This window comes from Nycticebus coucang, chromosome 8 (genome assembly GCF_027406575.1).
Source record: "Nycticebus coucang isolate mNycCou1 chromosome 8, mNycCou1.pri, whole genome shotgun sequence".
NCBI classification, from domain to species: Eukaryota; Metazoa; Chordata; class Mammalia; order Primates; family Lorisidae; genus Nycticebus; species Nycticebus coucang.
In genome coordinates this window covers 55641226-55659310 of record NC_069787.1, presented here as the reverse complement: position 1 = coordinate 55659310, position 18085 = coordinate 55641226, and the positions used below count along the sequence as shown (strand labels likewise).

Genomic DNA, 18085 nt, shown 5'->3' with positions numbered 1-18085 from the left:
TTGATTGGTCAAGAGTTCAAGACAAGCCTGAGTAAGAGTGAGACTTGATCTCCACTAAAAATAGAAAAAAAGTTATCTTGGACTGGTGGTTCATTGCTACTATTCCAGCTACTCAGGAGTTTGAGGCAGGAGGATTGCTTAAGGCCAGTGAGCTATGGTGATGCCACTGCACTCTAGCCAGAGTGATAGCAAGACCCCGTCTCAAAAACAAAACAAAACAATAGAAATAGCCAACATTTATTGACTGTGGAAGACATAGAAGTGCTAAGCACTTTACAAGGATTATTTCTTTTAATTCTTACATTATTAGAGAAGCATATAGTCATGAACCACATAAAGTTTTGTTAATAGTAGACTGCGTGTACAATGATGGTCCCATATGTTTCACACACAAATACTTAGCACAGTGTTATAAATGGCTACAGTATTCATTGCAGTAACATGCAGTATAGGTTTGTAATCTAGGAGCAATAAACTATTCTAGGAGTGGGAAACTTGTGGCCTTCTAGATCCTTAAGTGTGGGATTTTGATTGAATTTAGATTTTACAGAGCAGATTTTTTTTATTAATGTATTTTGTTCATCTTTTATGTTTTTATTTTATTTTTAAAATGAACTTATTTAAAATACAAAGAATAAAGTAAGTTTCAACAAAATAATACTCTAATAGATTGACTGGCACAATCAGAATCTTAATAGACTTACGGGCTTAATTGACAACTGCTATACTTATGGTTTAGTTCTAACTTCCCCGGCCTGACAGATGCTACTACTGCATGAGGCTGGCTGGCAAGAATTTATGGAGGTCAAATATGCCTTGTTACGGCTTTTGACAACAGTATACTCTTTCTGTTTGAAGTGGAATTTGTGAAATAGTTGCACAGCTCAACAGTATTTTATTTTTATTTTTATTTTTTTTGCAGTTTCCCTTTGAGCCACAGGTGCTGGCCCTCAACAGTGTTTTTTTAATTCTGTCTACTTAACAGTGCCTCATGTCAAAAAAGATCAAGAGAATGGTGAGGGAAGAAAACAGATTTTTAAGAGGATTAGAGATTACAGTATTATCTTATTTCTGCTAAAGACAAGATGATTTGCTTGCTTTGTTAAACTACAATATCAATATTAAAGAAATTCAGTGCTTGTCGTCATTATAACACTCATAAGGACCACAAATTTTTTAAATTGGAGAGAGAGGCGTGAAAGGTATTACAAGAAACTAAAAGATGAAAAGCAAAAGCAAAGATCATTCTTTCAAACAGCAATAAGACCTGGAAATAATACCACTGAAGAACCTTATAATAGCTTATATACTTGGGAAAAAAGGGAAGCCATTCAATGATACAGCATTTTCAAAGTTGTAAAATGCTTAGACCCTAGAAACTTTTCAAAGTACAAACCCTTGCCTCTTTCAAGGAGAACCATAACTGATAAGGCAGCATGAATTAACCTTCAACTGAACAGAACAACTTCCTGCAGTACTTCAAAAGGAAAATATGTATTATTTAATCACTTTGGATGAATCAACTGATGCAGTTGACTTGGCTCGGTGACTTGTTGCAGGTTTTATTCTTCATTCAGAACATAAGAGAAAATTTTCTTTGCTGTGAAGAATGACTCGTTTGGGGGCGGCGCCTGTGGCTCAGTCGGTAAGGCACCGGCCCCATATACCGAGGTTCAAACCTGGCCCCGGCCAAACTGCAACCAAAAAATAGCCGGGCATTGTGGCGGGTGCCTGTGGTCCCAGCTACTCAGGAGGCTGAGGCAAGAGAATCGCTTAAGCCCAGGAGTTGGAGGTTGCTGTGAGCTGTGTGAGGCCACGGCGCTCTACCAAGGGCCATAAAGTGAGACTCTGTCTCTACAAAAAAAAAAAAAAAAAGAATGACTCGTTTGGGGCACTCTTGCAAACAGAACAGAGGAAATAGACATTTTCAACAACTTTAAAGATAAGTGTCATGAAGTTGGACTAAATCTGGTACTCTTCAGTAAAATTTCTGTGCTAAAGAGATTTTTCTAAACTTACTAATTTAGGTTACACTTTTCAATAAGTTATAAGTACTGTTAACTATATTGGTGCAAAACAGCACTGTCAGTTTTGTAACATGCTAAAGTTGAACAGTGAGGTATTCAGGGTGGATTTGCCCTGTCATTCTAATGTGAGTTGGCTATCACAGGGACAGGTGTTAGCCAAAATTTTATCTCTATGAGAAAAGATAGTTAATTTTTATGAAGAATAGAATCAGCAATGTGAATTATTAAAAGAAGATTTCTGCAGAAATCTGTGTGATGTCATGTCAAATCAAAACAACTTGAATATTTCTTTACAAGGTAAAACCAAGTCTATATGTGGCAAAAATCCAAGCATTTTTTTAAAAAGCTATCTTTTTTCAAATCACTTCTTCAATGGGAAATTTCAAATGAACATTTTCCCAGATAGCGAAGGCCATTGATGAGTATGATGATACTTCATATATGCAAATCACTTGAAGTATATGCAACTTTTGTAGACCTATGAATTGGAGGATACAATGAATGGTTTTCTGACTTTGAGAATCATGACTTTACACTCAAATTAGCATTCAGCCTCACCTAGTTGATATCACTTGAAGGCACCTAAAGAACTATAGATGAAAGTGATTTAGCTCTCAATAAATGACATTTTAAAGTCATTGTTTGATGCTGAGTAAGATCCAACTGAAATATGGAAAAATGCAGTAGAATAGCTAGGCCTTTGGCAACTTGCCTGAAGAATGCTTTTTTACTTTTAGCCACTTACATTCTTCAACCTAACTCAAATCAAGACTCCCTTAAGATCACAAATGACGAATACCCATCTAGAGGATCCAGTGAAACTACAGACTTCCATGCTGCAACCAAATATTCAAATGCTTTCCAACAAAAAGCAAATACAACAAAGCCCTTAAAAGGCTAGTTAACTTTAAAATTAACAGATAGTTTTCATTATTTAAAATTAAGTACATAGTAATAAGATTTGTATTTTTAAGTATATCTAATTGAAGTTTCTTGAATGCAGCCTTTTTTGATGACAGCTAAATTAATGTGGCCTTCCAGCATGAAGACTTTCCCCACCCCTGGGCTATCCCATGTAGCCTAGGTGTGTAGTAAGCTATACTACCTAGGTTTGTCTAAGTACACTCTATGAGGTGCTGATTTAATATTGGGTCAGTTTATGTTAATACTAATACAGCATCTCATTGAATATGTTAGTTTTTTTCTCTAAGAAAATTGACTATATGAAAAAGATCATGTTAAAAAAAATAGTTTAAAAGGAGAAAGCAATATTCATAAGGACTAGAAAATTAAGAGGGATGTTGACATTTTTATTTGCAGAAGTTAAAATAATACAGAAGTACTTGTTTTAATGTAAACCAATACAGTTTAGTTTATTAAAAAACAGAAACATCACCTCTTACATCCAAAACTTGATTACATCCCCAGCTTTTGTTTTATTTGTCTTCCTTTGCTTTCAGATGGTCTTATCACAGCACTGTCATTAGCACAATGTTTTTTTTAAATCACCAATTGCTATGAGAGTAAAATGTCCTATAGATAAAGCATTTGCCTCAAACATTTTTTATTTGTTTTGTTTCCTGATTCTAAGCATTATACCTAATGGGTAGCATAAATTATGTTTCTTAATAAGCTATTACAGTAAATCTGTAAATTATGAAAACTTCAGGAGTAGAAAATGCCTATTCCCTATAGGCATTTAATGATGTGTATAAGGTTTTAGTTCCTAAACAAAAAGCAAACAAGTGCAGTAGGTAAAGTCAATAATGAATATTAATTTTTCAGTTGGTAAAAGGTACTTGGTTTAATATTTATATATATTACATCATTTGTCATAAATTTCTTACACATTCTGTTTACTTTGGTCTTTCTTTTGTAATTTTATATGGCTGTGTTTTTCCAATGACTTATATTTAATATATAACTTTTAAGAATTAATCAAATTTATTCTCAACTCAGAACTGCAAATTGAGCTGTTATAATTTATGAATGGCAAATTGTTTTGCAGCTAGCCTTAAATGTGAATTTTATAAAAATAAATTTTGGTTTTTTTCCTGATATAATAGTTATGAATTTAAAATTGATATGAAATTAGTTGCTGTCTGATACATATTCTGCTTTAAATAAACTAATTGTCATAGATTTCAATACATGTTCACATATTGTTGGATAGATTGGTATATTTAGCTATTTGACAAACAGAACTGTAATCTGTACCAGACACTGTGGTAGGAATTAGAGTTTCAAACATAAAGATAACCTGTGCTTGCCAGAATTTATGGAATCTGTCTATGCTTTATGACTTAAGATGCTAGTGACTTAGTAAAAGGTAAGGAAAAAAATCTTCTCATTGCAGGTATTGTGACTGACATTCTATATGTGTAAGATGGTTTATAGACACTAATCTCTATCTTATCTATAGGGGCTTTTTAGGTAGTCTTTGGAACTTTAGAGTTATAAAAATACTTAAATAACCTAGAAGTATTTGTCCTGTCCTCAAGAGGAAGTTCAGCAGCCATTCTAAAGAAGAGAGGCATGGGGAGTACTTGCAAAAAGGAAGGGAATTCTCATAAGAATTGTTTAATTTTTTTTTTTTTGAGAATTGTTTTCTTACAGCTTTCTTATCTGCAAGAAAGCTTTGAGTTTACTAGTCATGACAGTCCTTAGGTCTAATGTGCACATAACTTGAGGACCCTTTTACTTGAAGGATGTAGAGAATATGCTTTTTCCAGTATAGTAGCTACTAGCCAATGTGGTATTGAAATTTACGGTAATTAAATTTAAATCAAATGTAAAATTCACTTGCATTAGCCATATTTCAAGTGCTCAGTAGCTACCTGTGTCTAGTTGACAGTGTAGTTTTAGAACATTGCCATCATTTCAGAAAGTTCTTTTGCACAGTACTAACCTAGATGGCAGAATTATGTGAGAAAGATGTTAGAAGGGGATTAGGTGTGGTAAAGGAGATTGGTGTAGAACTGAAAAGGATATTTTCTTAACTGATCCTTGCTAAGACTCTGTACGACACAGCAGTTGACATTTGAAACATTTCAAGCATTTAATTCTTACACTTTTTACTCCCAGAATAAAATAAACAAATTTTGTTGTTTTATTTCAGGAGTGTAAAGATTCTCATGTTTGCCTGGCTTATTGTACCCTCAATGAATCCCCAACAATAAAAAAAAAAAAAAAAAAAAAGATTCTCATGTTTGACAAGATAATTCTGAGAAACAGAATTTTTGGATTCACATTTCTATCCTATGTGTGATTTTATTGTGCAGTCTTTTAAGTCAAATCTTGATTTAAACAATCTTATTTCTTTGTTTTAGTTCTCATGGATTATTAAACCTTTGAAATTTTGACTTTTAAGCTGTTCAGATAAATTCTTGTTTATTTTACCAATCCCCCATCCCTCATCTCCTTTTAGACAGAAGCAAATAAAAGTGTTTATTAGAAGCAACTGCTCTTATTTAGTTTCACATTCCATTTTAGACATATAAAATTAAGAAAAAAGTGTTTAAAATGTACTTATGAATACATGGTAAAAAGTAATGAAATGTGTCCTTTTCCTTTTGCTGAAATGGAAATAATTTTGCCATTTTTATTATATAATATGTTGGTTAGAAAAAATGGACAACAGAAAATAAAAGTTTGGTAGATCTCTCTTGAGCTTAATGGGAATTCTAGTGTTACCCTTGAGACTGATGGTAGCTGTTCGTTTAAGGTGATGTATGTTCTTTTAGTATATTAATAGTCTAAAGCAGGAAAGCATTCTCTTCTATAGATGTCAAAAAGGCATTTGATGTAACTTAGCAAGTATTTTTGATAATTTAAAAGTCATTTTAAAATACAAATACCATCAATTATATCAATAGATATTTTTTTAAAAATTGACGTCTGCCTTAACTAAACCTTTTTCTTTAATCATGATATGTTACTATTTTAATATGCCCCTTGATTCTTATTGCTAATATTTGTTTTAAAAATAGGTTGGTGTGGTTTTTTTTTTTTCTTACTGTGTTGTCTTATCAGATTTTAGTATCACTAAAAGAATTGAGAAACTATCTTTATTGGGAATTGCATGGTTCTTTTTAAGTTTCTTCACCCTTGAAATTGTTTGAGCCTGATGCTTTTCGAGGTCTTCTTTACAGCTTTCTTAAATTCACCTATATAGAAGTTGATTTAGTTTATAAGCATGGAATTATACATATTATATTTTCATTTCTTCTACTAGCTGATGTTTTACCCATTTAAAAATTTTTAAGAACAATTTTTCAATTTTAAATAAGTTTTTCTCATTCAACTTCCTCTTTTATCATTGTGAATTCCTTTCTCTTTTAAAGGATTACTGATATCCAAATAGTTTGTCTCTTTCAAATATGTTACTTAAGGGAAGTGAAGTGAGAAGTGAAAATTGCTTGTTTGTGGGGTAGGCTTCCTACTTCCATAAAATTGCAACACTTAGATGTAATAGGTAGTTGCTCAAGTAGAAATTATTAACATTCCAGGATATGGTTGTGACTGGCCAGTTCAGGCCATAGCCTTTCCTTCCTTTCCATCTTGGTTTGTGGAAAAGATATTTTGAAAGAATTAGTAGTGTGCAGTATTTTGTGTGTGTGTGTGTGTGGTTTTTTGTTTTTGTTTTTGGCTGGGGCTGGGTTTGAACCTGCCACCTCCAACATATGGGGCTGGGTGTGCAGTATCTTTTTTTTTAAATAAAAATTTCCCATTTGGAATCTTTTGGTATCCTCAGCTGATGCTTTGCCAACTTAATTTATACAGACAACACAAGGTTGCTTGCTTAAGTTATCCTTTTGTACTTAGGGATCTTAATTATTAATTATTTACAGTAAAACAAATGGTGGGTGGGGTTTAGTACAACATTTAGAACATTAAAAATGTGAGACTATAAAACTAAGCTATATTTAGTCACCATTAACCTAACACATTACTATTTATTTATACAAATGTTCCTTTCATGCTAATATTGTATATTTTCTTGTAAAATGTCCTTTATTTAAAACTAAATTTAAGCCCTTGTATTTCTCTGTAGGTATAAGCGTGTCTTTTCAGTTGGAACCCATGCGATTACTACATATAATCCCAATACTTTAGAAGTAACAAATCAGGTAATCATGTTAGAAACTATTAGGTATTTATATGAACTGCCATTGAATTTCAAAAGCCAAGCTCTGACTCATTACCTGTTGGCCTGAAGTCAGTACTTTAGGATAGAAATGTCAAATCTGCAAACAATTGATGTGCTTGTATAATGCTGTGTACTCAGCACCGAAAATAAATAAAAGGGAGGGGGAGAATGTGCTTATTTTTAGGCTCTCAAGATATAACTTTCTGATATTACTGTTAGTTGTAGCTGCCCCTTTTATGTAAAATTTGTTGTCTCTGACTAAAAACCTTTAAAAGAATTAGTTATAGAATTGTTATAGGACCTAATTTCTTGACCTTTATTTTACACAAAATTTTGCTCATTGAATCAGTGATTATGAAATTAAAGGCATACAAAAAAGGTAATTTTCTATATGTGTATTATAGCAGTAGTTAAAAGCATTTCTTTTTTTTTTTTTTTTTGTGAGTGGCCTTATGGAGACATTTGCAGCATCAGTCCTGTTGGAAAAGGACAAGGAACAGAGTTCAACCTTACATTTCGTAAAGGCAGTGGAAAAAAGTCAGAAACTTTAAAATTTTCAACAGAGCACAGAACAGAACTTCTTACAGAAGCATTGGTAAGAAAAGGTTTTATGTTCATAAACTAAATTTCTTTTTTAAAAATGAAATAGTTATATTTAAGTACAGAAATTAACATCTCACTCCCTGTCCCCACTGTACTTATTTTTTCTTACTGACCTTACTTGACACTGTGAGGCTTCCTTTTCTCTGACAGAAAGGCCGGAAAAATCCCTTATATTTTATAGTTTATTAGTCTTTTAAAAACATAGGACAGAGCATGGAGTGTGTAAGTAATCTGTCTTATTCTTTATAAAGTTCCATACTCACTTTACTAAATATTCTTTAACTATAACTACTAACACAGTTGTCCAGTATCAAGTTTACTAAGTTAAGGGTTTACTTGTTTTGGTAGGAAAGATCGAACCATGAGTCTTCTTTACCAGTCTATTGTCATAAACTGTGGTTATGTTTTCTCTTTCAGAGATTTAGAACTGATTTTTCAGAGGGAAAAATCACAGGAAGGGTAAATATTTAACATTTACCAATATGTATTTTTATTTGTGCGAATGTTGACCTTTATTGTAGGAATCATGTCATAATCTATATGTTCCTTTTATGATGAAGCTAAAAGGAGAAAGCCAAAAGGAAAGAAGGAAACATTTTAATATTTCCTGACACTGTGTGATGGATGATATAGTTTAATAGGAAACTCAAATATGAAGAATTAGGTTTGAGACTGTTAAATAGATGGAAAAGACTGGTAGATGGAAAAGAATCATTAGGCAGAACAAAACTGTGGAGCATTAAAAACAATGCTGTAACCACTCAGATAGTGTTTATGTAGTAGTTTTGTTTTGTTTTGTTTTTAAAGAGACAGAGTCTTACTTTATCACCCTCGGTACAGTGCCGTGGCATCACAGCTCACAACAACCTCCAAATCCTGGGCTTAGGCGATTCTCTTGCCTCAACCTCCCAAGTAGCTGGGGCTGCAGGTGCCCCCCACAATGCTTGGCTATTTTTTGTTGCAGTTTGGCTGGGACCAGGTTTGAACCCACCACTCTCAGTATATGGGGCTGGTGCCCTACCCACTGAGCCACAGGCGCCACCCCCTTTATGTAGTATTCTAAATAGTAATACCAGTAAGCTTCATACTGCTGATAATACTTGTTGGAACATGTAGTAGTTTGGTTTATTATTCTAGAAGTATGAAAATTTTAAAGTTTAATAGCCGGGCGTTGTGGCGGGCGCCTGTAGTCCCAGCTACTCGGGAGGCTGAGGCAAGAGAATTGCTTAAGCCCAGGAGTTGGAGGTTGCTGTGAGCTGTGTGATGCCATGGCACTCTACCGAGGGCCATAAAGTGAGACTCTGTCTCTACAAAAAAAAAATAGCAATAATAATAAAAAAAAAAAAAGAAAGAAAATTTTAAAGTTTGAATATATTGAACTCTTACTTCAGGTTCATGTACTGGGTATGTCCCATTCTAAAGCTTGGCATGGTGCACTGCCAGCTTTGGAGAAGTCACAGTAGCTTATTGGACTTTTAACTTTCCTAGGCCTTCCCTAGTCATGTAACAGTAGTATTTAAACTAATTCAGAAATTTCTGGGGAGGAAGGAAGTGAATTTATGCTCTTTTTCATTCTCTTGAAATACTGAATTTTATTCCATGAGTAGGTATTACTTTTATAAGGGGGAAAAATAATGCCTAAACTTAACACCACTGTTCAAAACCCTGTCTTCTGGTAAAAGGCAGAAACTGAATTCTGATACACTGTCAGCACCATTCCCCTGTCTTTAAGCCCTTATCCTTTCTATAGATATTTTGCTTATTTCAGCCTTCTAGAAGCCTCACTGATTTCAACTCTAGCAATTGGCTGGTTGCCCAGGAGCCTTTTAAAATAGCATAATGGCAACTGGCAAGCTGCTTGTTTCTTGTTCTTGATGAGCCACGGTCAAATCTCTGTAAATCATAACTGAGTGTGCTTATTTTAATTATTTTATGTTAGCAGGCAAGTTTTCTGTGTATCTCATGTGTTTGGCATGCTTACAGATTTTGTTTATAAGCTTCCCTTTGTATCTGTTAACTTCAGCCACTTAAAGTTTTTCAAAATTTTGTGGTAGAAACAGTATCTCTCCAGAAGATCACCTAAAAGATAGTTCACCTAATTTTATATCAAGAGTAAGGGGTTCAAAGTGGCACCTGTACCTTCCTAAAAATAAGTTTAGGTTCCACCCGATACGCTCTGCTAGCTAAACAAATTCATTAGTTGAATTTGGCTCTAACATTTCCAGTTGCTGTAAATGATACTGTAAATCAGAGTATATTTCCAAATTCTTGCTTGTTCCCTACAATCCTGAGGGATAATAGTATGTTGTCAGCACATCTCATTAATGACAGTTGATCATCAGCTGGGAGGAAAGGGTGGCACCTCACAGAGTCAGTTTGGAGCATGTAAACAGGTGTAGTTTGGACAGTACCACCATTTTTGTGGCCTCCTTTCCACTCCTGTTCCTGCTGTAGAGGTGCGGAATTGATTGACCCCTTAGTTCAGAACCGATATATTCTTGGCCTAACACGTAAGCCCTTTTGTCTTTCTGCAGAATTGCTTTTATGGAACTATACCGTATGTGATACATAGATCAATAGTGTTGAGGGGACTTGATGTGATTTCCTACGGATGTCATTGCTGAGTTTAGTGTTAGGATGTTAGTAAAGGTATTTGTTACTTAATGCCTTACTTTTTTCTGAACACCTATAAGAGTATTTTTTTCTTATTTCAGTATTAGAAATGGTTGTACTCTAACAGGCATCCTCAAACATTTTAAACAGGGGGCCAATTGACTGTCCCTCAAACCAGACTATAGTTTTAAACAAAAAAACTATAAACAAATTCCTATGCACACTGCACATATCTTATTTTGAAGTAAAAAAACAAAATGGGAACAAGCACAATCACACTGCCTCATGTGGCCCGTGGGCCGCAGTTTGAGGACCCCTGCTAGAGCAACCGATTTATTTTTAACTTAAGAATTATTGGCTCGGCGCCTATGGCTCAAGCAGCTAAGGCACCATCCACATACACCTGAGCTGGTGGGTTTGAATCCAGCCCGGGCCTGCCAAACAACAATGATGGCTGCAACCAAGAATTATATAATTGACCATGTATTTGTCTTCATATTGATTGTAGAAAACTGTGGTATTTGGGTGAGGGAAGGGATATTCATTACACATCTGAGACTTTGTTTTCTTTCTTTAGTCTTTGGCGCATTGTTTCTTCATTTAAAATTTTTTTTTTTTTAATCACATGATTTTGCTTAACAGCCTTCATTAACCCTCCCCCTCCCCCCCGAATAAAACTAGATAGTAGGGTGGCACCTGTGGCTCAAGGAGTAGGGTGCCGGCCCCATATACCAGAGGTGGCGGGTTCAAACTCAGCCCCTGCCAAAAACTGCAAAAAAAAAAAAAAAAAAACTGGATAGTAGTAAATGGATATAGACCAGTGGTTCTCAACCTTCCTAATGCCACACCCTTTAATACAGTTCCTGTGGGTCCCGGCCCACAGGTTGAGAACTTCTGATATAGACTATAACAATCATTTCTGATTTCTCAGCTACTTTAATTTACAAAGGAACAGTATCATCTAAATGGAATTTTACTTGCTAAGGTGAGCAACACTCTTTAATATGATGGTATGATTAGAAAAGACAAAGGTGAAATTTAGGCTTCAACTTTTTCTCTGTATGCAGAAATAAAATGTACATTAATATGCTGAGGCAGCTCAAATTGTTTGAATTTAAAACTCCCTGAAATGTGAGTATTTGGTATCTAACTTGGATTAAAAGAATCCATCAATAAAAGTCAAAATCTTTTTTCCTGATAACTTTTTCAAAATACATTTATATGCAGGATTTCTTTTTTTTTTTTTTTTTTTGCTTTTTATACATTTATATAGAGTGGCCCAAAACTGTTTAACAAAAATTATAACCCAAAGATGGCTAATTAAAAAAGAACATATTGTTTTCAGTTAGTGAACATTCTTAAACATATTCTCCTATATAGCTAAAATAATATTTTTAACAATTTGGATTGTAGCTCTAAATATTTATGATGTTTCGATTTTTGGTTTTAGCAGTAACTGATAAAACATTAAGTATAACATTATGGTAATTTTATTTTATGAACCTTAAAGATAATACTGTTTCTCTCTCTAGAGATATAATTGCTATAAACATCACTGGAGTGATACAAGAAAACCTGTAATTTTGGAAGTAACTCCTGGAGGCTTTGACCAAATTAATCCTGCAACCAACAGAGTACTCTGTTCCTATGACTATAGAAATATTGAAGGCTTTGTAGATCTGTCTGATTATCAAGGAGGATTTTGTATACTTTATGGAGGATTTAGTAGATTGGTAAGTAGTGCTTTTAAAAAGACACTTGTAAAGGGACATGACCATTTGAAAGAAAGCAAAGTTTTTACCCTTTATTTTGAAATCATGAGTCTTCTGGAAGTTAAGTATGGTATTAAGAAGGCAGGCTATGGTATCAAAGGTACCTAGGCTTAAAACCCAATTTGTTGCTCCTGAAAATGTGGAGAGTGTAATGTACTTCATAGGTTTTCTGTGAGGAACCAGTGAGATAATTGATGTAAAATGCTTTACAGGGTGGATGGCTTAATGGGGCTCAATAGATGATGGTTACAGTTACTTTTTTCATTTACATTACTTTTACCTAAAAGTTCATAAGCCTTTTTTGAAAAAGTAATTTTAAATCTCTTATTTTTAGAGTCTTCTGTCCTTTGCCCAGCTGTTTGTAGTCTGAAATCTGAGTATTTGTTGAAACTTTGGAATCATTGCATATTTTTGTCTTGAAATTCTGAACTGTATAAAGTAAATTATGGGTTATAACAGAAACTACTTAAGATGCTGAGACACTCTTTCCATGTCTGTTAATCAGTAATAGAAACTCAACTATAGCTGGGCGATGTTGGTCACGCCTGTAATTCTAACACTCTGGAAGGCTAAGGTGGGAGGACCTCTGGAGTTCAGGAGGTGGAGACCAGCCTGAGCAGGAGTAAGACCCTGTCTCTACCAAAGATAGGAAAATTAGCCACACATTGTGGTGGTTACCTGTAGTCTCAGCTACTCGGAAGGCTGAGGCAGGAGGATCACTTGAACCCAGGAGTTTGAGGTTGCTGTGAAGTAGGCTGACACCATGGCACTCTACCCAAGGCAATAAAGTGAGATTCTGTCTCTAAAAAAAGAAAAAGAAAAAGAAGCTGAACTATAGATAATGATACATAAACTAAATGCCCTGCTTGTCTTAATAATATTTAAATCCTGGATCTCAAGGATGAGTAATAAAGTTTTCAAATAGAGAGATAGATTGAATTTAGATAGACTCGATTGAATTTATTTGCAAGATTCCTTTCTCTTTAGAATATTAATTCCTGTAGCTACCTTAATGTCTGGAATACTCTTCCAAGATCTAGTGTTTTTAGATAAAATATCTTTTTCTCTGTATCAGGGAAACTTTTAACTACCTAAGTGGGTAGATAGCAGCAAAAGGGAAATAAACAGAATGATGGATGGCTGGGTAATCTGATGTATACAAACTTTCGGATTTTTGGATTTGGTGTGCTCATAACATTCCAAAATTTGAAACAATAAGAAATAGAAACACTAGTGGTTCCAAGTATTTTGGATGAAGTAGAAACTACTCTACCTGTAGTAGTTTATCCTAACCTTTGTAAATATAGCCCTAGAAGTTGGTTTGTAACATCAACAGGCCAGTGACTTAAAAATGTGTAAACATTCTTCAACACAATCTTGTGAGGATTCCCATTATGTAAAACAGATTAAATCAGAGGCGCCTTTGTGGGAAGAGAATCCTGCCCATATGGTACCCACCACCCCTGAGGGCTGGGCTGGGGTCTTTTGGGACGCCTCCTTGGAAGCCACATTATGATGTTTTGCACAAGGTGATAATGACAGGACCCTGAGAAGTTAGGAGATAACTTATATTCAGTTAGTTGTGATGCTCTGCGTCCTGGACTTTGTGATATAATTTAGTAAGTCTTTCAACTATAATACATTGTTTATCTACCTCTGATGATAAGATTGCTTTTTTCTCTAAAATTGCTACTTTAGTCTCTTTCTTATGAGTTGATTCAATATGGTTGGTAATATATTGTTGAAATCCTGACTTTTTAAATTTTGAAAATTTTTGTAGCATTTATTTGCATCAGAGCAAAGAGAAGAGATTATCAGAAGTGCAATAGACCATGCTGGCAACTACATAGGTATTTCATTGCGGATCAGGAAAGAACCTTTAGAGTTTGAGCAATATTTGAACCTTCGCTTTGGAAAATACAGCACTGATGAATCTATCACGTCTTTAGCAGAGTTTGTAGTCCAAAAAATATCACCTAGACATTCGGTAAGGCTCATATATTGAAAATAAAAGTTGTTTATCTGATTTTCATATTTTAAAAAATAACTTTGTAATATGTCTCAATTTTATTATTTGAAGGAACCTGTAAAAAGAGTTCTAGCGCTTACAGAAACATGTTTAGTAGAACGTGATCCAGCAACCTATAATATTGCAACATTGAAGCCTTTAGGAGAAGTAAGTTTAAGCATTCTCAGCTTAAATGAGATTTTTTTGTTGTTGTTAAACTAGGATAATTTTCTTTTTTAGTATTTACTCATGTTTCAAGAGTGTGAAACAGGTAGAATCTGTATTTAATTAACATTTTTATTTATTGATCTTAGACCAGTAACTATTACTAATGTTGTTTTCCAAGTATATAGAGGATGAAACTTGTTATTCAATGGTTTTGTATGAGAATTTGAGACTTGTGTTACTGTAAACAAGTCACTTTTTTTACAGTTGACTTTTGTAAACTAAATGATGTGTATAGTTTTTGTTATGAAGTATCATAAACCTAAACATTTTTTGTTGAACTTAGATTTTGTTTCTATTAGGTATTTGCATTGGTTTGTGACTCAGAAAATCCACAGCTTTTTACCATTGAATTTATAAAAGGGCAAGTGCGGAAATACTCTTCAACAGAAAGGTATATTTTATTCATTGTGCTTTTGAGACTCCAACATGTGCAAAGCAAAGTGCTTGTCTAACAAGGAAAATCAAAGATGTATAATCTAGAAATTTACAATTATTTAACTTGGGGAAAGATACTTTATTGCACATTTAAAAAGACTTTCAGTTTTCACAATCCAAAGTACCATAAGAATAAGAATGGTGCTTTGGTTTTTAATGAAATGATGAAAATAAAGTATTTCTGTAACTAGTGTTCCTAAAGAATTTCAAAATAGCACCTTTTACTTCATTTAGTTCTTTGGATAACAGCAAGTTGCTTTGATATAAATACACTTGAAGTTAGATGTTTATACATTAATACATAAGCAATGTACCAATTTTCCAGTGGAATATGCTTGCATATTTTTATATTACTGTGTCTTGGGTTTTCCTGTGAAAACCTTTGAGCTGCTGTAACTCATAAAGTAAACATGTATATTGTTGTTACACTGTGAATGATTGGATCTCCCTTTATGTAGTATGCCATTGTCATGAGATTGGCAATTCTTACTTTCCAGGTCATTCTTTCATGCTGCTCTAAATAGAATGAAACTAAATCACATCAGTGGTTGTCTGGGTCTGGAGAGGTTTTCGAAAATGGGCAAGCAAACTTTTGGGGGTGATGAAAGTATATAAAAAATGGATTGTGATGATTGTTGATTGTATAATTGTATAAATGTGGTAAAATTTGTCAAAGTAGGCCAAGTGCAGTGGCTCATGCCTCTAATCCTAACACTTTGGGAGGCCAAGGTTGGAGGATTGCTTAAGCCCAGGAGTTCTAGACCAGCAAGCCCCCATCTCTACAAAAAATAGAAAAATTAGCTGGATGTGGTGGCCTGTGCCTTTAGTCCCAGTTACTCAGGAGGCTAAGGCAAGAGGATTCCTTTAGCTCAGGTATTTGAGGTTGCTGTGAGCTATAGCGACACCACTGCACTCTAGACTGGATAACAGAGCAAGATCCTATTTAAAAAAAAAAAAAAAAATTGGGCAGCACCTGTGGCTCAAAGGAGTAGGGCGCCGGCCCCATATACTGGAGATGGCGTGTTCAAACCCAGCCCTGGCCAAAAAAAAAAAAAAAAAATTGTCAAACTTAAATTTTAATTTGGGTGAATTGTGTTTCTTGTGAATTAGACCTGAGTAAAGCTATTAACAATAATCTTAAAAAGAGATATGTAAGCTGTGGTGCTTAAGTAATTTGTATAAGGTCACGTGGTAGCGGATGAAGAGCTAGTATTACAACTCCAGGCCCTCTCCTTAAAGCCCTGCTCTTTGTGATTCTCTTTGTACCCACACTGTGTCCCTGAACAGGTGGCTAAAGGGCTTATGCTGCGTTCTGAATTAAAATTCCTCTTAATTATCGATCCTAAAACCTTTTTACCTTTAACCTTGCTTAGAGACTCCTTATTAGCAAGTTTGCTGGATGGAGTAAGAGCCTCTGGTAACAGAGATGTTTGTGTAAAAATGACACCGACCCATAAAGGTCAGCGATGGGGGTTACTCAGCATGCCTGTTGATGAGGAGGTAGAGAGCCTTCATCTCAGGTTCTTAGCCACACCTCCAAGTAAGTATTGATTCAAATGTAATTTCATTCCCTTCCATCTGCTTAATAATAATTTTAAGAATGAGGTTATAAAACCTTTTTATCTCTTTACAGATGGCAATTTTGCAGATGCTGTATTCAGGTTCAATGCTAATATTTCATACAGTGGTGTTCTACATGCAGTAACACAGGATGTAAGATAAATTATATCATAATTTGTTCATTGTCATTAACTATTTGTATGGAAACCTTTTTGAAATATTCTTCTTTCACTTAGGGTCTCTTCTCAGAAAACAAAGAAAAATTGATCAATAATGCCATAACAGCTTTGTTATCCCAAGAAGGAGATGTTGTTTCTTCAAATCCAGAACTTGAGAGTCAGTTCCAGGCTGTGAGGAGGCTTGTAGCTTCCAAAGCTGGTTTTCTAGCCTTCACTCAGCTTCCAAAGTAAGTTGTCTTCTATAACTTAACTTCTCTTAGAGAATTTGAGTAACTCAGAATAGCATTAAGTGAGCAGTTTACCTTTTTATGTCTTGTTAAACCTGATTCCTTTTATATGATGATATGATAGCTTTTATTGATAAAAAAATGAAAAAGGATGGCAAATGGATCTAAAGTGGGATCTTGGCCCTGTACTCACCAGTTTGGGTGAATTTTGAATAGGAAATTACATGTCTTTTAGTTTTAGTTAATCTTAAAAATTTCCCCCCTTTCGCTCATTCATTATTGCTAATAATGTACAGAAGAAGATAGTGTATAAAGTACAACCCATGTGTATAAGGAGAGTTATAGGAATCTGTCACAGGGATAAGTATATAAGGTGGGTGAAGTGGTGGGGGTGGGTAGGAGAATGCATCCTGGAGGAGATGGCACCTGACTAAGAGTCCTAAGGTATGACCTTCCTAGTTTAGATGAGAGAGGGACTATAATTTCCACTTAGGGGTTAAAAATGGCATTTTAGTAGTCTCAGGTGGTATTACGTTTTTTGTTACCTTATTGACTCTTTCTAGAATCACTCTGTATTGGCCTCTGACACTGTGCGTTTGGACATGGGATGTTTTTTAGAAAGGAATCCTTTGATCTCAGTGTTCTGTGGGGATATTAACTGCAAAGTTTAACATCTCATGTATCTTTTATTTTAAGCAGCTTCATATATTTTTCCTGTTTGGTAAATACATATGGCCATAAGTTGGTAGATTATAAATATGTTGTGTTTAAGTTGAAAAAAGGAATTTTCCTCCCTAAGAAAAAGCTATTATGAAAACTGGTGTTTCAAAGGTGGGATTCAGAATATGTAATTGCTGCAGTAATGCAATGGAAACTTAAGATGACATATGTTGTATTTTAATAAATAGTAATGTTCTGATATTGCTTTTATATGTTTTTGTTCCAAAAGGTTTCGGGAGCGTCTAGGAGTGAAGGTGGTAAAAGCACTCAAGAGGAGCAACAACGGAGTAATCCATGCGGCAGTTGATATGCTGTGCGCCCTGATGTGTGTACGTAGTATTTCTCTTAAGGAAACTGGTTTTTCTTAAAGTTGGCTGGTGGTTTTGATTTCCACAAACCCAGAATTTCATTGTATCAGTGAAGTCCATGTTCACTAAATTTCCTAAATTGTTCTTACAGTCCTTTATTTATTCAAACAAACATTTGGTTAGCACATCCTATATACCAGCTGATGTACTGTGTGATAGAAATACAGAAATGTTAAGACAAAGTTCCTTCCTTCCT

The 18085-nt window shown here is 34.5% G+C and overlaps 1 protein-coding gene across 3 annotated transcripts in view; it reads left to right on the top strand.

The window, feature by feature from the left end:
* The window catches only part of DNAJC13 (DnaJ heat shock protein family (Hsp40) member C13), a 147387-nt gene that overhangs the window by 33833 nt on the left and 95469 nt on the right, over window positions 1-18085 (top strand). For all 3 annotated transcript variants that reach the window (XM_053599522.1, XM_053599523.1, XM_053599521.1), the window contains 11 exons: window positions 7081-7156; window positions 7622-7771; window positions 8197-8238; window positions 11925-12125; window positions 13945-14151; window positions 14245-14340; window positions 14700-14791; window positions 16209-16375; window positions 16469-16548; window positions 16632-16801; window positions 17751-17850. In XM_053599522.1, the coding sequence (XP_053455497.1) occupies window positions 7081-7156; window positions 7622-7771; window positions 8197-8238; window positions 11925-12125; window positions 13945-14151; window positions 14245-14340; window positions 14700-14791; window positions 16209-16375; window positions 16469-16548; window positions 16632-16801; window positions 17751-17850 (1381 nt within the window). The remainder of the gene's footprint in view (window positions 1-7080; window positions 7157-7621; window positions 7772-8196; window positions 8239-11924; window positions 12126-13944; window positions 14152-14244; window positions 14341-14699; window positions 14792-16208; window positions 16376-16468; window positions 16549-16631; window positions 16802-17750; window positions 17851-18085) is intronic.